Source organism: Podarcis bocagei (genome assembly GCF_964188305.1).
Source record: "Podarcis bocagei genome assembly, chromosome: 4".
NCBI lineage: Eukaryota > Metazoa > Chordata > Lepidosauria > Squamata > Lacertidae > Podarcis > Podarcis bocagei.
This window is the reverse complement of record NC_138128.1, coordinates 44,200,025-44,215,390: the sequence shown is the minus strand read 5'-3', so window position 1 is coordinate 44,215,390 and position 15,366 is coordinate 44,200,025. Positions and strand designations below refer to the sequence as shown.

The 15,366-nt window shown below is 46.1% G+C and overlaps 1 protein-coding gene across 2 annotated transcripts in view; it reads left to right on the top strand.

Annotated features, from left to right (window-relative positions):
- The window catches only part of GOLGA7B (golgin A7 family member B), a 44,442-nt gene extending 38,661 nt beyond the window's left edge, over window positions 1–5,781 (top strand). For both annotated transcript variants that reach the window (XM_081192042.1, XM_081192043.1), the window contains exons 4-5: window positions 903–1,004; window positions 3,720–5,781. In XM_081192042.1, the coding sequence (XP_081048168.1) occupies window positions 903–1,004; window positions 3,720–3,827 (210 nt within the window). In that variant the 3' untranslated portion in view covers window positions 3,828–5,781. The remainder of the gene's footprint in view (window positions 1–902; window positions 1,005–3,719) is intronic.
- Window positions 5,782–15,366: the final 9,585 nt, after the last annotated feature.

The following is a 15,366-nucleotide window of genomic DNA, read 5'->3' as shown; positions in this document are numbered from 1 at the left end:
CCAATCAGTTTTCCTCCCCCCACCCACATGCTGCAATAGTATTCCATGACCACTGAACATGTTCTTTTTGGGGTTCCCCATAATTTCCCCCCTAAAGATTCTTTATACTTCTGCAAAAGTTAGAGTTTCCTGAAGCCTGTTGATACTTCCCTCTTGCCCATAGCTGTCTTAGCTTCATAATCAGTGGTACTGATGTCTGAACATAAGAAACAGAGGGAATAATGAACAGGATTAAAAGGGAAAGGCACATGATTTAAACTGACAGCCTGTTTCAAGCTGTAGGGAATGCTTTCTTTGTCACAGGTTTTGCTCAAAATGTCAGACTTGACAACTCACTATTTTCCAGGGTTGAGAAAATATTCAAAATAGCAGAGCATTCTGATACACTTAACAGCTCTCCCTTCAGGTTTTATACATTTCATCTGAATGTAGCTCTACCTTTCTGTGAAGTCTTCAGCTAATTTAGATTGGGCTCCCATGCATTCAAGATGTGATGCAGTCATTCACAGGGGCACATAAATAGAGTAGGAGAGAGGCTAAAATAATTCTTTTGGTTTCACTTACAAAAAATGTTCTCAGGCAGATAGTAGGGCAACATGCTCTGTGTAGGAGCACAGTTAGGCAATAGAGTGACTTGTCTTGGGAAACTTTCAAAGATTGATGGTTATCAATCAGAGATTACTGAAACTGGGAATGGGATATCTAGGTCAACACCAGCTTCTGTTATTGAGGTGTTTCATCTGTTGAGGTTTCATGAAACACCTTTTCCTTCTTGAAGTAGGTGAATCGAAGAACTTCAGAGGATCCCAGTAAATGGATCATCTTCCCTATATTTTGTGTCTCATTCTGGGGCTACATCTTTGCCAAATAGTTGCTGAACACTTGTCCAATTATCTCACCAGGTTCTGAAGAAGATCTCCAAGTACATCCAAGAGCAGAATGAGAAAATCTATGCTCCTCGAGGGCTGTTGCTGACAGACCCAGTGGAACGGGGCATGCGAGTTGTATCCTTCCTGGTTAGCACCAAAGGGGAAAGATATGGTCACTATATAGATCACTCTTCTTACCCATGTGGCTGACTCTCACCAACACACACACACGACCATTTCCTGTGTCCCAGCTGAGATTCTCTGCTCCAAATTCAGCATTCAAGCTCAAAAAAGAAGTTGCGGGATCGTACTACTTACTCTACTTACTTATTTTACAGTGTTTGTTTACTGCTTTTGAACCACAGTGGCTCTCAAAGCAGTTCACAAAAATAAAATCAGATCTACAGGCAGATGATATTACTCCACACAGCAACAAATCTGGACTCCCAAGTGCTATCAGTGATATTTCGAACAATAGCATTGTGTGACTCTGCTCCCTTGACAAGAGTTGGGGGAAATGGGGCAATATAAGGCAGAAGTTTTTAGGAACATAGGAAACTGCCTTATATGGAGTCAGACCATTGTCCCATCTTGCTCAGTACCACTGAGCTATGACCCTTCCTAACTGCTGCTCACTTTTCTGCTGCTCTCAGCATATGGGATCAGCTGGTTTGAGGCACAGTGTGTGGACAGTGATGTCTAAAGTAACCCCCCAATTCCCTTTGCTGGTGTTGCTGCCTCCCCAGGTTCACCACAGTGCCACAGGAAACGACCCTTGCTCCCAAAGGGGCTACCAGGCCTATGCTTAGCAGCCAGAGTTTTTGGTCTTTGTGGAGGCAAGCTCCTTCACCAGAGGTTGTGTCCAGCTATTGCGGCTTCTGGCTCTGCTCCCTTGAAGGGATGTGGTGGCCAAGAAGAAGTGGGTACTGAAAGGCCCATGTGTTCCCTCCAACCCACCAAGCATTCCTGCTGCCTCTAGTGCTGCCAGGACTCACAGTTTCCTGAACTCGTCAGCAAAATGTATTTTAGCCTTCAAAAACACCAGCAAAACACCGTAGGGATTATAAAGGATGTGCTTGGGATGTGTTTGTTTAGAGCTTTAAAACTTTGCTCTTCAGATGAAAAAGGCTCGCAAAGACCAGAAATAAAACAGTCCCTGCCCTCGGGCTCACAATCTAGGGGACACAGCACAAAATGAAAGAGATTTGGGAGGGAAGAGGTAAAAGCAAAGTCAGGTGCAAGTTTTTAGTTACAAAGAACATCTTATAATGGAAGGCAGTAGCATATAACTTTAGGGCTGTCCCTGCAAGAGTGAGCATGCAATACATTCATGGGGCAATGACTATTTTTTGTTTAAGGAAAGATTAACTGTCTTATCATGTGCCTGCTTACTCTCTCAAACATAAGTTTCACTTAGTTCAGTAATACTTACTCCCAAGTTAATAAAGCATTGCACGCTTTCAACTATTTGGCTTAGATAAGTGGTGGTTAAGGAGTGGAAGTAGACAGATATGAAACTATGACTATGGAGCAACCTTCTTTCAACTTCTGTGTGATATCATACAGCAGGAATGGAAAACCTGTCACCCCACAGATGTTCTTAGGTTCCAGCTCCCATCAGCGCCAACCAACTTGGTTGGCCAATAGACTGGGATTATGAGATGGAAGCCACAGATTAAGCGCTCGTCCACAATTCTGCTTGTCATGCCACTTTCCCTGGGGTAATGCAGCTCTTTACTGCTGAATCGGAGCAAATGTTGATTGGGTTTTCCATGGACTGACACTTGCTCCAATTCAGCGGTAAAGAGCAGGTTTTCCTGGGGAAAGAGGTGGGGCAAACAGAAAACCTCTGGGACCTGTTCTTTCTAAGCGAGGGATAAGTGGAAGTGAGCAGATGCTCCAGCAACACAGGATGCCAACCCCTTCTGTAGAAGAAGGCACCTGATGTCAGAGAAAAACAGATGAGGCATATTTTTACCCAGTGCATAGTTGACTTGTGGAACCACAACATGCATTTGAGACAAAGCAACTGCCTGAAAGGTGTGCTGTCATTTCATATTTCAGCTGCACATGCCAAACTGTCTGAGGTTGGAACAGTCAGGAACTTGCTCTTACCAGATCAGCTGATGTCTTACAACAGGGATGAGGAAACTTCTTAAGTCTGAGGCCTCGTTTCCTTGTGGGGAACCTCCCAAGGGCTACTTGCTAGTGGTGGGTGATGCCAGAGGCAAAGCTGGGTGAAAGATCAGATGGAATTCTTCCAGCATAAATCAGAGGTTTATATACACACATCTGTCCAGCCAGGCAGAAGAACTCAAGGTGGACATACAGCAAGATTGTCCCAGGAGGGGCATGGTCTAGGGCACGGCTGTCAAACACAAGGCTCGCGGGCTGAATCCAGCCCACCAGACCTCATCATGTGGCCCGTGTAGCCGCCGCCGGCCGCCAGCCTTCACCTTTTATTATTGCTTTTTTTTTTGACACAAGAAAGCCGCCTCTTCAGCGCATGCGTGGCAGCCTACAAGTCAGAGAATGTCTGCCCTCTAGCGGCGCCGGCCGTTCTACACAGTTCTACATGCATTCCTACAGATACAACTGGCCCTTTGAGGGTGACCAAACTGCTGATGCGGCCCCCGATGAATTTGAGTTTGACACCCCTGGTCTAGGGAGTTTCCTAAAGGCTGGATGGAGAGATCTGGAGGGACACAGTTGGCCCCTGGGCTGGAGGTTCCCCCCCCCCCGTCCTACAGCATTGTCAAGCTCCATGTGCATTTGTGGCTGCTGAACAGGGGTGTGCGAGGCTACTAGCTCTCCTTGTTCCCTGTGTCCTCCTTATCCTCTTGCCCACAGATCGAGATCTCCATCTATGAGGATCGTTGCAGCAGTTCCAGCTCTGGCAGCTCAAGCAGCAGCAACAGCAGTGCTGGCGGCGGGGGTGGGGGAGCCGGGGGCCGGTGACTGGCACAGAGTCCCGGCAGGGATTTGTACTGCCGGGACGACGGTGTCTCCGAGATCCGCAGACTGCGCTACCAGAGCACCCGCTTCTGAGCAGCCCCAGGGGGGTTGGGGTGCCGGCAAGGAGGGTTGTGACACCCCTGGGGAGGGGCTTGTGACAACCAGCGGGGGGCAAAGTCCTTCTAAAGAGGATGCTTGGCCTCAGCCCCAAATGAGCCCAGTCTCCCCATGGCTCAAAACCTGGATAACCTGAATTGACACTTCCTGTGGGCTCCTGGGGACACTCCTGCCCACCCCCTCCCCGGGATGTCCAAATGTGTCATTGTCCAAGTCCTGTCCTCACAAGCTGCAGGTACACAAATACCCCGTCCGAATGCACCCTCTTGCTCAAGGTCAAATGACCAGTAAAGATCAGCCCAGCATGGTGAGGTGGGATGGGGTGGGGTGTGGGTGAGGGAACTGGTGGTTTTGGGACCCTCTGACAAGCCTTTCCCTGAGCACCAATGTCCTCTCCCCTCCTGCATTGGCACTGACCCCCTATCCTAGCCCCTGTCTTTTGCTTGCTGCTGTGCATGCCATTCTCTTGGCACTTTAGGCATGGTCTGAGCATTCAACGTCCACAGTGCTGTGGTGGGGCCCCTGCAAGTGCTTTGCCCACCCTCCCGTCCCTCCTGCAGGGTGCTGGTACTGGCAGAGACGTGCCCTCTCACAGATTCCAGGATGGACTCTGTACTAGGGCACATGCCTCATGCTCTGGATCCTTCTGAGGCAACAGAGGGACAGGGGCATTGTATGGAGCCACAGGAGGAGGTGAGGCAGCACAGTCCCCCTCTGGTGGGATAGCAGCATGGATCTTGTCGAGAACTATATAGTCTTCCAAAGTTGAAAGACTGCACCTTGCCACCTCTCACCAGCTGCAACAGGTTTTCCAGTTCAACCAGGGATCATGGAGAGCATCAGAAGATGGGAGATGTTGGAGGTGCTTTAGTGGAGAGGCCTCTGGCTCCTCAATTCCTCAGCTCATCCCAGTCCAATAAGCATCTTTGGGATTATGTATGTAAATATTTAATATAGCCCTGGCTACCAAAGCTCCACCCCTCCCTTCACCCTTACACCACATTTGGCAAACAGAAGAAAGAGGAAGGAGGATGAAAACTCCGAGGTGGGTATGGAACCCTGCAACATTTGACCCACTTCCCTAGTGCACCTTATCACTTGCATGCACAAGTTGTCTCCTTGCTGCATGTTCCCTCTCCCTCCTTCCTGTAAATAGCTACCTGGGCCCCACATGCGTATGTTTGAAACCCTCTTGGTTCTGTACCTCTTCTCTGAGTCCCCAGTGCCATTCTGTGAAATGAGATGGGAAGGCAAGGGGGAGACGACTGAGCCACTGGGTCAGTGGACTGGGCCGCCCAATGAACAGGTGTCCAAACCTTGGGCGAAGCCTACCACCACTTCTGGCAATGGACAGCAGCTCCAAAAATGTTTCCAGCTTCTCACACACCACACGTCCCATGCACAGCTAGATGTCCTTGTGGGGGTCACTCAGTATAAGACTTTGTTTGCACCCAGTTGTGGAGGGGGAGATTGTTGGAGGGTAGACACTAGGCTGTTTTGGATGCTTGGCTGGGCAAACTCAGCAGTCACTCCACTACTTCGTCAGTGCTCCAAACTTCTTGATTTCAGAATGGGATTTCCTCCTTTTTGATGGTGGGGATGAATGTGTTTGGAGAGTGACCAGACCCTGACTGTGCTGCAGGGAAATGGGAGAGCTGCAGAGGGCATCACAAATGCATAGAGGTTAAGCCAATGTGACCCTGGGAGGGTTTCCCTCTGTACCCAGATGCCCTGAGAAGCTGCTCCCCATGCCATATATTGGACTCATGGATCTGGTCATAGTTGTATCCCTCTGACTCTACATGAAAACTTCTGACAATAAACTAGAAGTGAGAATCTACCAGTGTTGCTTTCTTCCTATCCGTTCTCTTAATAAATAATAGACCTGGCTCCTACACATATATTTCATTCCCAGCCACCCATGCTGTTGTCTTAAGGCTGCATAACCTATTAGTAGTGATGGTTCCCATGAATTAAAATATAAAAGTACAGTATGCATTGTCTGGATGATTGAGAACTATCAGCAGGCTTACACTTTTAGGACCCTGTTCTGCTTTAATTGGACCTTTATTCATATGCTTGATTCTAGAGCCACTGATGCGTGGTTGAAGTATGCATTTAACATTTACCTGGTGCTAACACTGCTCTTGAAACAAACAAGACAGATGCTGGAATCATGATTGCACCAGAGATTTTGCTGGTTTTGTATGTACTATGCAGGTTTGAAGATATCAATGGAGCTGATGTTCAGCTGACCTGCTGCCTGGCTTGGTGGTACTCATACACAGGTAGGTCTGCAGGCAATTGCTCTAAGTCTAAAGCTAGCAAATGAGCTTCATCAACAGAGACAGGTTTTCACATGCAGATTGTCTCACTGATGTGACCTATGCAAAGAAACAGAGTCGGGTTTGTGTAAAAGGCCCTGTATCCTTCCAGCACTCAGAGCTTTGCCCTTGACAGAGATGACTATGTTAACCAAAGTTAGTTTGGATTAATGTGGGAATTATCCTATAACTTCCGTGAATTAAAAAAAATGTGAACAGTCAGAAGACCTCAGACATCCCCCCCCCAAAAAAAACCAGAGGACTCAGAAAATAGTATTTGTTCACCTACCCAGAAACTGTCCTCCATCAGCCTCCTTCCCCCCCAAACAAATCTCCCCTTTCTTCCCCTTTAGGAACATTGGAATCTGCCTTATATTAATTAAGCCAAATCACTGGTCCATGTAGCTCACTATTGTCCACACTGGCTGGCAGCAGCTCTTTAGGGTTTCTAGCAGGAGACTTTCCCGGTGCTACCTGGAGATTCCGTGGATCGATCCCGAGACCTTCTGCTTCCAAGGCACATGCTCTGCCACTGAGCTATGGCCCTTCCCCAAGCCAGGTGTCGTCTTTTGATGGAGAAGAGCCACAGCTCCATGGCAGAGCATCTGATTTGCTTGGAGAAGGTCCCCGGTTCAACCTGCAGCACTTTCAGGTAGGGCTGGGAACACACACCCTTCACCTGAACCCTGGAAATCAGTGTAGGGAACACTGATCTAGATGGACCAACAGTCTAACTCCATTTAAGGCAGCATCCAATGTTCCTATATTCTCTTGAAGCCATGCTGGCACTGGGAGCTTCAGGAGAGGCAGGTGGGGAGAAGGAGGTTTCCCTTCCACCTCTTCCCCATTGCTGTACCATGCTAGGTAGCAGCATCATGATATGTGTGTGTGTGTGTGTGTGTGTGTGTGTGTGTGTGTGTGTGTAAAAGAGAGAGGGAGGGAGGGTTGGAGGGAGGGAGGAGTTAGTTTAGGGAAGTTTTTAATGTTTGATGTTTATTGTGTTTTTAATATTCTGCTGGAAGCCTACCAGAGTGGCTGGCGAGGGGTATATGTAATAAATTATTATTATTATTATTATTATTATTATTATTATTATTATTATTATTATTATTATTATTTACCATCATCATCAAATCAGTAGGTTTATATTCCATTTTCTGATTGGTGTCCTTCAACCTGCTCACACCATGTATAAAATACAAATGGGGACATTAAAAGACCCGAGTGGATGCCAACATTACATAAGTAGGTTTCTGTTTGAGCTGCAGGCTGTCCCCTTCCTATCTTTCTCCCCACCCCATGCACCTCCAGAATAGATTGATATATATATATATATCTATATATATGCTTTCGTAGATTTTCACGGGTACAGGAATGTAGGTTTTGGTGTCTTCGGGTGTCTTCCCGTGTAAGAGTTGGGGTGTCTAGGCGACGTTTCGACGAGGTCTCACTCGTCATCTTCAGGCTGGTGCTTTCGGCTTCTTGTTACTAGAACTAGTAACAAGAAGCCGAAAGCACCAGCCTGAAGATGACGAGTGAGACCTCGTCGAAACGTCGCCTAGACACCCCAACTCTTACACGGGAAGACACCCGAAGACACCAAAACCTACATCTATATATATCTATATATATATATCTATATATATATATATTCTGAAAAATAAAAGGTAATTGTACAACATTTTCAAATTAACACTCCATCATCCACATTTGACTTCCCATCCACCCCTCCATGGTTTGCTCAAAATTCCAATTCTGCTGCATATCATAATTATTCTATGCTTTAACTTCTTCACATAAAACTCGCTTCGGCAGCACATATGCTAAAATTGGAATGATACAGAGAAGATCAGCATGGTCCAGAGTAGATTATGAGGGTGTACAGGGGCAGCAAGGGGAAGGAAAGAAAGATGAAGTCCCACAGCTTGTGTGAAAGTCCATTCTGCTCATCTGCAGACAGCAGTGGATATACTTTAAAACAACAACTGTGCCGCTGAAACAGGCACCTGGTGTTCTATCCCCCCCCCTTTATGTTTATTACTTAAAAAATTAATAACACAATTTTAATAGTACAGAACAATCCCTGCCTCATAACATAGAGGGGGAAAGGGGAGTAAAATAATTTTTAAAACATTTATCTGTCAGAATAGCCCATCAGGAAGTACCAAAATTCAAACCCACAATGTTCAAAACAGCCAGAAAATTTTGTATACTTTGGGGATATTTCTTTGCATTTCATCTTTGCTTGCATAAGCAATAGAACAGTGCCAATCTGCTGCAAAAGAATCTTTATACTTCTTTAGATTATTCATTAATTTATCCACCCAAGTGACTTGCCAGCCCATCTTATACCAATTAGCTTCTGAGGCACTCTTTCAGTCCATTGAGCAACAACTTGCCACGCAGCAGCAAGAATCTATCCAATTAGAGGTTTGGAATGGCCATCCCCATTGTTGTTTTGAAGAAGAAGAAAAGTTTAACAGGAACAATTCTGGAGATTTCATCACTTACGGTACTGTCCAGTCATTACAGGAATTTCTGCAAAGACCACAGTCCAAAACTGCGACACTTTTTCACAAGTCTAGCACATATGCTGGAATGACATTGGTTACTTATATCCTCTCTAACACAGTTTCAAACTAGTATCATGGACTGGCTGGAGGCAGAGGAGTAGTGGGAGGCACCAGCTGGGGAACTCCCAAGGGAACCACCAGGGGAAGAAGGCTCAAAGCCAGGGGACTGGTGGTGAGATGACAATGAGTGGTCAGAGGGAGAAAGGGGAACAGACTGAAGGGAGGGGGCGTCAGAAGCTGAAAGGGTCAGAGGCTTTAGTGAGCAGGAGGAGGCTGTGGCAGAGAGCAGCCCAGAATCAGGCAGAGGCAGAGGCTGGAGAGGAGGGGAGCCAAGAGGCAGAGATCAGGCAGGTTGCTGAATGAAGCCAGGGAGTCTTCCTCTCCCTCCTGGTCTCCCAGAACCCATGGAGGTATGAAAAGGAGCATAGACAGACATGGCAAAGAAGTCTCAGGTTGCATAGGAAGGAGACTTAGGGAGTTGTGGGGAAGTGGGAGCGTTCAGTCCTTGCAACTGCCTCAATGGGGCAAGATCTGCTGGAAAGAGTTGCTGTGCTCACTGGGCCTGTCTTTCTGAGCTGTTTGTTTCTTTGAATAAAGAGTTAACGTCACGGACGCCTTGTGAGTTATTGTTTATCTGCTCCCACCTCCCTCCTTGACAATTCAATATATTCATTTGAAACAGTCTCGTACCATTTCTGCACACTTTTTCATGTTCGTTCCCTCATACTAGATGATGCTGATTTAATGGGCAGCTTTAACCACATAGAATTCCAACTACTGCCTTGATTCTCTTCTCCTCAGGCTAGTTGGTGTTAGGTGGCCTGGGAGTGGCAGTCTATCGGGAGTGTGAACTTGGCATTGCCCTCACTTGCTTTCCATGGATCATTTGGTGCCAAGGCTTATGTAGGCCGGCCTTTCCTGCCCGCTGCTTGCTGGGCCACAACTCCCATCAGCCCTAGCCAGCATGGCCAATGGTCAGGAATGATGGGAGTTATAGTGCAACATCTTGAGGGCACTAGATTGGGGAAAACTGATGTGGATCTTCTGCTGTGCTAGGCCCCAGCCTCTCTGTGCCTTCACCAAGATCTCAGTTATCCAGAACTTACAGCAGTGTAATAATACATATCAGAAAAGCATGTGAACTAAGCCAGATAAGAGTTTGGGGGCTTGTAACACTCGCCTCTCATTTAAAGTGGGTTTTATGAGCCCCCAGAGTTCATTTCTGAGCCTGATATGGCTCACGAGAACTTCACCAGCATCTCTAGTCCCTGGTGGCTCTTGCTTGATCAAGTTTGTGTAAGACTTCCCTGACAGGTGATCAGCATGGCCAATGATCTACTTGCCTGGGAGCCAGAATTCTTAATCCAAGCTTTCCCTTTGCTCTGTCTCCACCCCCAAAAGCTGGTAGTTGGCATTATTAAATCTAGGAGCATTGACCAGAGAGAATGTGTGCATAGGGATGCTCATTCATGGCCAACTGTAGCATGCAGGGGTATGGGGACTGGGACCAATACTGTGGCATGGATTGCAGCGATTCAGAGAAAACCTATGTGTGAATTCATTCCCCCCCCCCCTGAAATATTCTAACCATGAGGTTGCAAAGCCCTGCAGGTCTTCTGAAATTCATGTTTGTATCACAGCACCCTCAAGTGGTGAAGGATTTTAAGAGGCATAACCAGGGCTATACAGTGTGTGTGTGTGTGTGTGTGTGTGTGTGTGTGTGTGTGTGTGTGTATATATTTCATGTTTCATGTTAATCTCAGCTTTTGTGGTTTTTGAAAAATGAAGCCTCTAGCCCTTTTGGCTGTGAAGGTGTGCTGAAAAGCAACGTGGGCAATATCTGCTGAAATCTCAGGACCTGGAAAGGTAGCTGTATAAGCTTAGCAGCAGCAGAGGAACAAGTCTTCCGTGTTCTTTGCCCTTCCCATGACTAGCAAAGGCAGAATAAATTATGCAAAATATAAATAATTGAAGAATGAATTATGCAAAATAAGAGAAGTGTACACATTCCCCCAACTTGCATAATTTATATAGATTGCAGATTTTGGCATTGGCACTAAAAATATTTATTTATTCAGTACACCAAGTCCTTGCCATAGCCATGGATTGTCTCCATGGAAAACCTTACATTATTTTAAATAGCAGTAATAGCAATAATGTAGAACGACAGATTTCTACTTTTGAATGCCCAATCTATAGATGACTCTCTTTTCCACCATGTTGGACCATGTTTACACAAACAATTAGAAGGCATAATAGAATAGAGACTCTTGATCCCAGAGTCTTGGGTTCAATCCCCGTGTTGGGCACAAGATTCCTGCATTGCAGGTGATTGGACTATGTGTCTCTTGTGGTCCCTTTCAACTCTACAATTCTATGATCCTTGGAATATGGTGCAACAATATCCTTTACTGTTTGATCAGTGATTCATCATGACACTGGTTGTTGGTCCAGTAAAAGGTCTTATTGATTCTGTGCCTCTGTTTCTGTAGGACCAACACAGCAATAAACACTGCACAATAAATGCTGTAAATCCATATCAACTGTATAAACTATGACAGGCTGTGTTTGTGTTTAGAACAGTATGATTGGATAACTATTTTGTGTTGTGTTTTTAAAATGTGGTTCTATTAAAGGCCCACTCATCCCTTGATGAACGTAACATCAGGTGATGACTTTCACAGATCAACCACAGCAAGACAGAACATTCAAACTACCTAATATAACCCTGGGCACAATATTTTTCACACATTTATCTGAGAGCCATGAAGTAATATCAGTGAGTGATGAACTATCAAATGATATATAAGGAAGTGTGAATCCATCCTATGAATCTCTTCCATCCATCTGAAGATCACACAAATGAGCTGCCGGAAAGGTCAAGACCCTTTGCCTCTGGGAGATGGATACTCTTTAGTTTTATTCACTCTTGTGTCAGTGAGAGCTGCGCTTGCTATCGCCTTCTTTTACCTATCTTCCACATCAGCTTTATTTCCTTATTTCCCATCAACTTCCACAGAAGGCATCATCCTTTTCTATCTCCTAGAACACAGGTGTCAAACACAAGGCCCGCGGGCCGAATCCGGCCCGCCAGACCTCGTCATGTGGCCCGTGTAGCCGCCGCCGGCCGCCAGCCTTCACCTTTTATTCTCGCTTTTTTTTTTGACACAAGAAAGCCACCTTTTCAGCGCATGCGCGGCAGCCTACAAGCCAGAGAACGTCTGCCCTCTAGCGGCGCCGGCCGTTCTACACAGGAAACTTCCACTTTACATGCATTCAGGAAACCTCCACTTGTTGTTATATTGAGCGCATGCCATCCTGTGATGTGACAGATCCAACGGCTGCCTGAACCCTTCTCTCCTGTACTGTAAGTCCTACAGATACAACCGGCCCTTTGAGGGTGACCAAACTGCTGATGCGGCCCCCGATGAATTTGAGTTAGACACCCCTGTCCTAGAAAGACCAAACCTGATTTAGATAGCCCAATAGCCTGATCTGCTCTTCTGCAGCTACCAATGTACCTGGGGACCAGGCTGATGGAGCAGTTCCACATGCACCAGAGGCTGGAGTCTAGGGTAAGGAGTGCCATTCAGTAACAGCTCATTGGAGTGTGCTTGTGTTAAAAAATAGCATGTGGTGTTGCTTGTATGAATCTGAAGGAAGTGACCAAACACAGGCAGGTGCCTCAAAGGGGTTGTGTATAGTCCTGCTAACTTAGCCAGGAGTTTCTGCTGGACTCTGTCTTTATGGGTGGAATGGACTCTCTGGAAAGTGATAGACTCTCCTTCCTTGCAGGCTTTTAAGCAGATGTTGGGTGGTCATCTGTCATGGATGCCTTAGTAGATATTCCTGTATTGCAGGGGGTTGAACCCTCAGGGTCCCTTCCAACTCCATGGTCCTTGATTCTTTGAGGCTTTAGCTTCTGTCTTTTTATTCCCCCTCCCCATAGGTCTTCAGAGCTAATGCTGTGGTGTTTAGTGCCATCAGCTGGGGGAAAGTATTCTGCAGTCCAAAGCATGCCTAGATGAGGAATATTCTACAGTGAAGAAGATGGCAGATATTAGGTGGGTATGAAGGTCCATTGCCTGGGAATTCAACACAATAAGAGGTGGGCAGGCCTGGGAACCATCACTTCCCTCAATTGCTGGCCTCTGTGTGTGTTAGCTGCAGAGTTGTTTGTGGAAGAAGCAGGGAATTATGGGAGTCATATGGGGAAAGGAATGAATGTGGCACCACAGAGTCTAATTTTGATGCACTATGTGACTATGATGTAATCCAAACCTTTCTGAATATACATTACACCCTCCAGCAAAGCATGTCAAAGGGGTGTGTGTGTGACAGATGAGTTGGGAAGCTTGGGCTGACATAAGATAACAAATGGCCCTGTCATTTTGTAAACATAGTGCAGGATTTGATGTTCAGGATGATTGTAAAATGCTAAATTAGAGATGTAAGATCATGTGACATCTCTGAAACAGTATTAGCATCTTGAATCTTATCTGAGGTGTGGACCAGGCTGCCTATTCCATAGACCTCCTCAGCTCAGTTGGCTGGCATAGATTTCATATGGTGACTAAAAGCAGTTTAGATCCAAGTGTTTGAGCTTAACTGGATTATGGATTTTGCTATTAGCAAACACAAATTATTTGTGCGATAATCACTGAACATTCCAGACACCGTGACAGTTTCTGCATAGGGGTCTGGAGATCTAGCAATGCTATCTTAACCTTCCATGATGATTCACTGCCAGCCTTAAGCCTCTTGACAATCAGTTCCATATATATATCTCACAGAGCCAACATCTGCAATTAGTAGGAAAATTGTGGTGGAAGCCTGGAAGACTGAGAAATGACAGAAGTGATTCTGATACCAACATACTAGATCAGCTATAAATTGAGATAATTACATTATTCTTATCAGTTTTCACTCTTTCTAAGGTAAAATCATCTCAGTTGCAGCTAATGACAAACCTGTCTCCCTGCAGGCCACCTCTGACTGTCATTGACCTGGGGACACAGGAGCCCCATGGTAGTCAGAAGGTAGGGAGTCCTACACCCCTCGTGCTTTCATAACCCACTCCATCAGGGGCCTGTCCAATAAAAGCTTTGACTGATGTACACTTGTGTTTCTGTGCTAGTGAAGGCTAGTGAACAGGGGTCTCTGTTTCCCATTTGTTTCTCAGCTGTGTTCATGATGAGCCACCCCCGGGGGGGGGGGGGGCGCAGGAGTTTTAGGGACTATTCCACTACCACACCCACATCAGGGCTCAGCACCCGCATCTTATCCAGCCTCTGTCCGCTCCTACCGCAATCCCCCTAGTTACTGCTGGTGTGATAAATCATGCAGCTGGGCTGCATGGTGGTGAAAGATAAGGGGGGGGGGACATTGATATCATGGTCTGCTGGATTCTTAATCTGCATACAGTGGCAATCAACCAAATGAACATGGGAGATGTAGCGGGATGAGATTAAGTGGGCTGGTAAAAATGACAGGCAGCCTGAAGCTGGTCAAAACCAGGCAAGTAGCCAAAATGGGCTATTGGTCCCTGCAGGGTTGGTGTCAGCGCTCACCACCTTTGGGCATCTTCCAGGGCCCCAGGGCCCACTGCTGACATCTGTTCTGGGCTCCACTTAGAAGAAATAAAATGCACCCACCACCCTCTTAAGCAACCACCATTCCACTTTCCTATGGCATTACTGGTGTAGCATCACTGCAGGGTATTGTGGGAAACGAAGAAGACTGTTAGGCTGCTTGGAACATTGCCATTCACTGCTGCAAACCAGGGCCCTGACTCTTCCCCAGCAACTGATGCTTGTTTACCCAATAATAACTCCCTGAAGGATTCACCCCAGAGACTCACCTGTCACAAAGTGCACAAAGGTGTTTTTTTTTAATACCCAAGGAATTGTTCCACATACGAGATGATGTGAACATCAAAACGTCTTATATAAACTACCCACCGCTGACTGGGTGTTGTAGCAAGAAGTTGTGCCTTTCCTTTCCATTTGCGATCATTCGGCTTGTCTGCATTTGTATAAACATATCCATATTTAAGCAAACAGACATTTTTAAATATAGATTGCTCTGCAGTAGATCCTGCAAATCACCTGCCTCTGGCCTTATCTATTGATTAACTCGTTCACTACGGAAATATGCCAGAGCTGCCCAGAAAGAACTTGGAAGTTCTGGCTCCCATCAGTAACAAGGAGAGACTCCTCACCAAAGAGAAGATTTTTTCCTGGTTGTGTGTTGCTCAAGCATCATTACTTGCCTGATTATAAAATAAGCAGTAATGTGATTGTAGCATTTAAAGCTGGGATTTAAGCACAGCACTAACATTCAAGAGCCAATTTCCTTTCTAGCTCAACCTTTTAAAAAATGGGTTTTCCAGGAAACAAGTGGAGATCGTTTTCTTGAGCTTGGTCTCCCAGGCGAATGATGGTGACATTGTGATAAGTAGCCTGTCACAAGGTCAGTGTCACGTAGGAATTTTGTCTGAACGGTCCCTCGATAAATTCCACCTGCTCT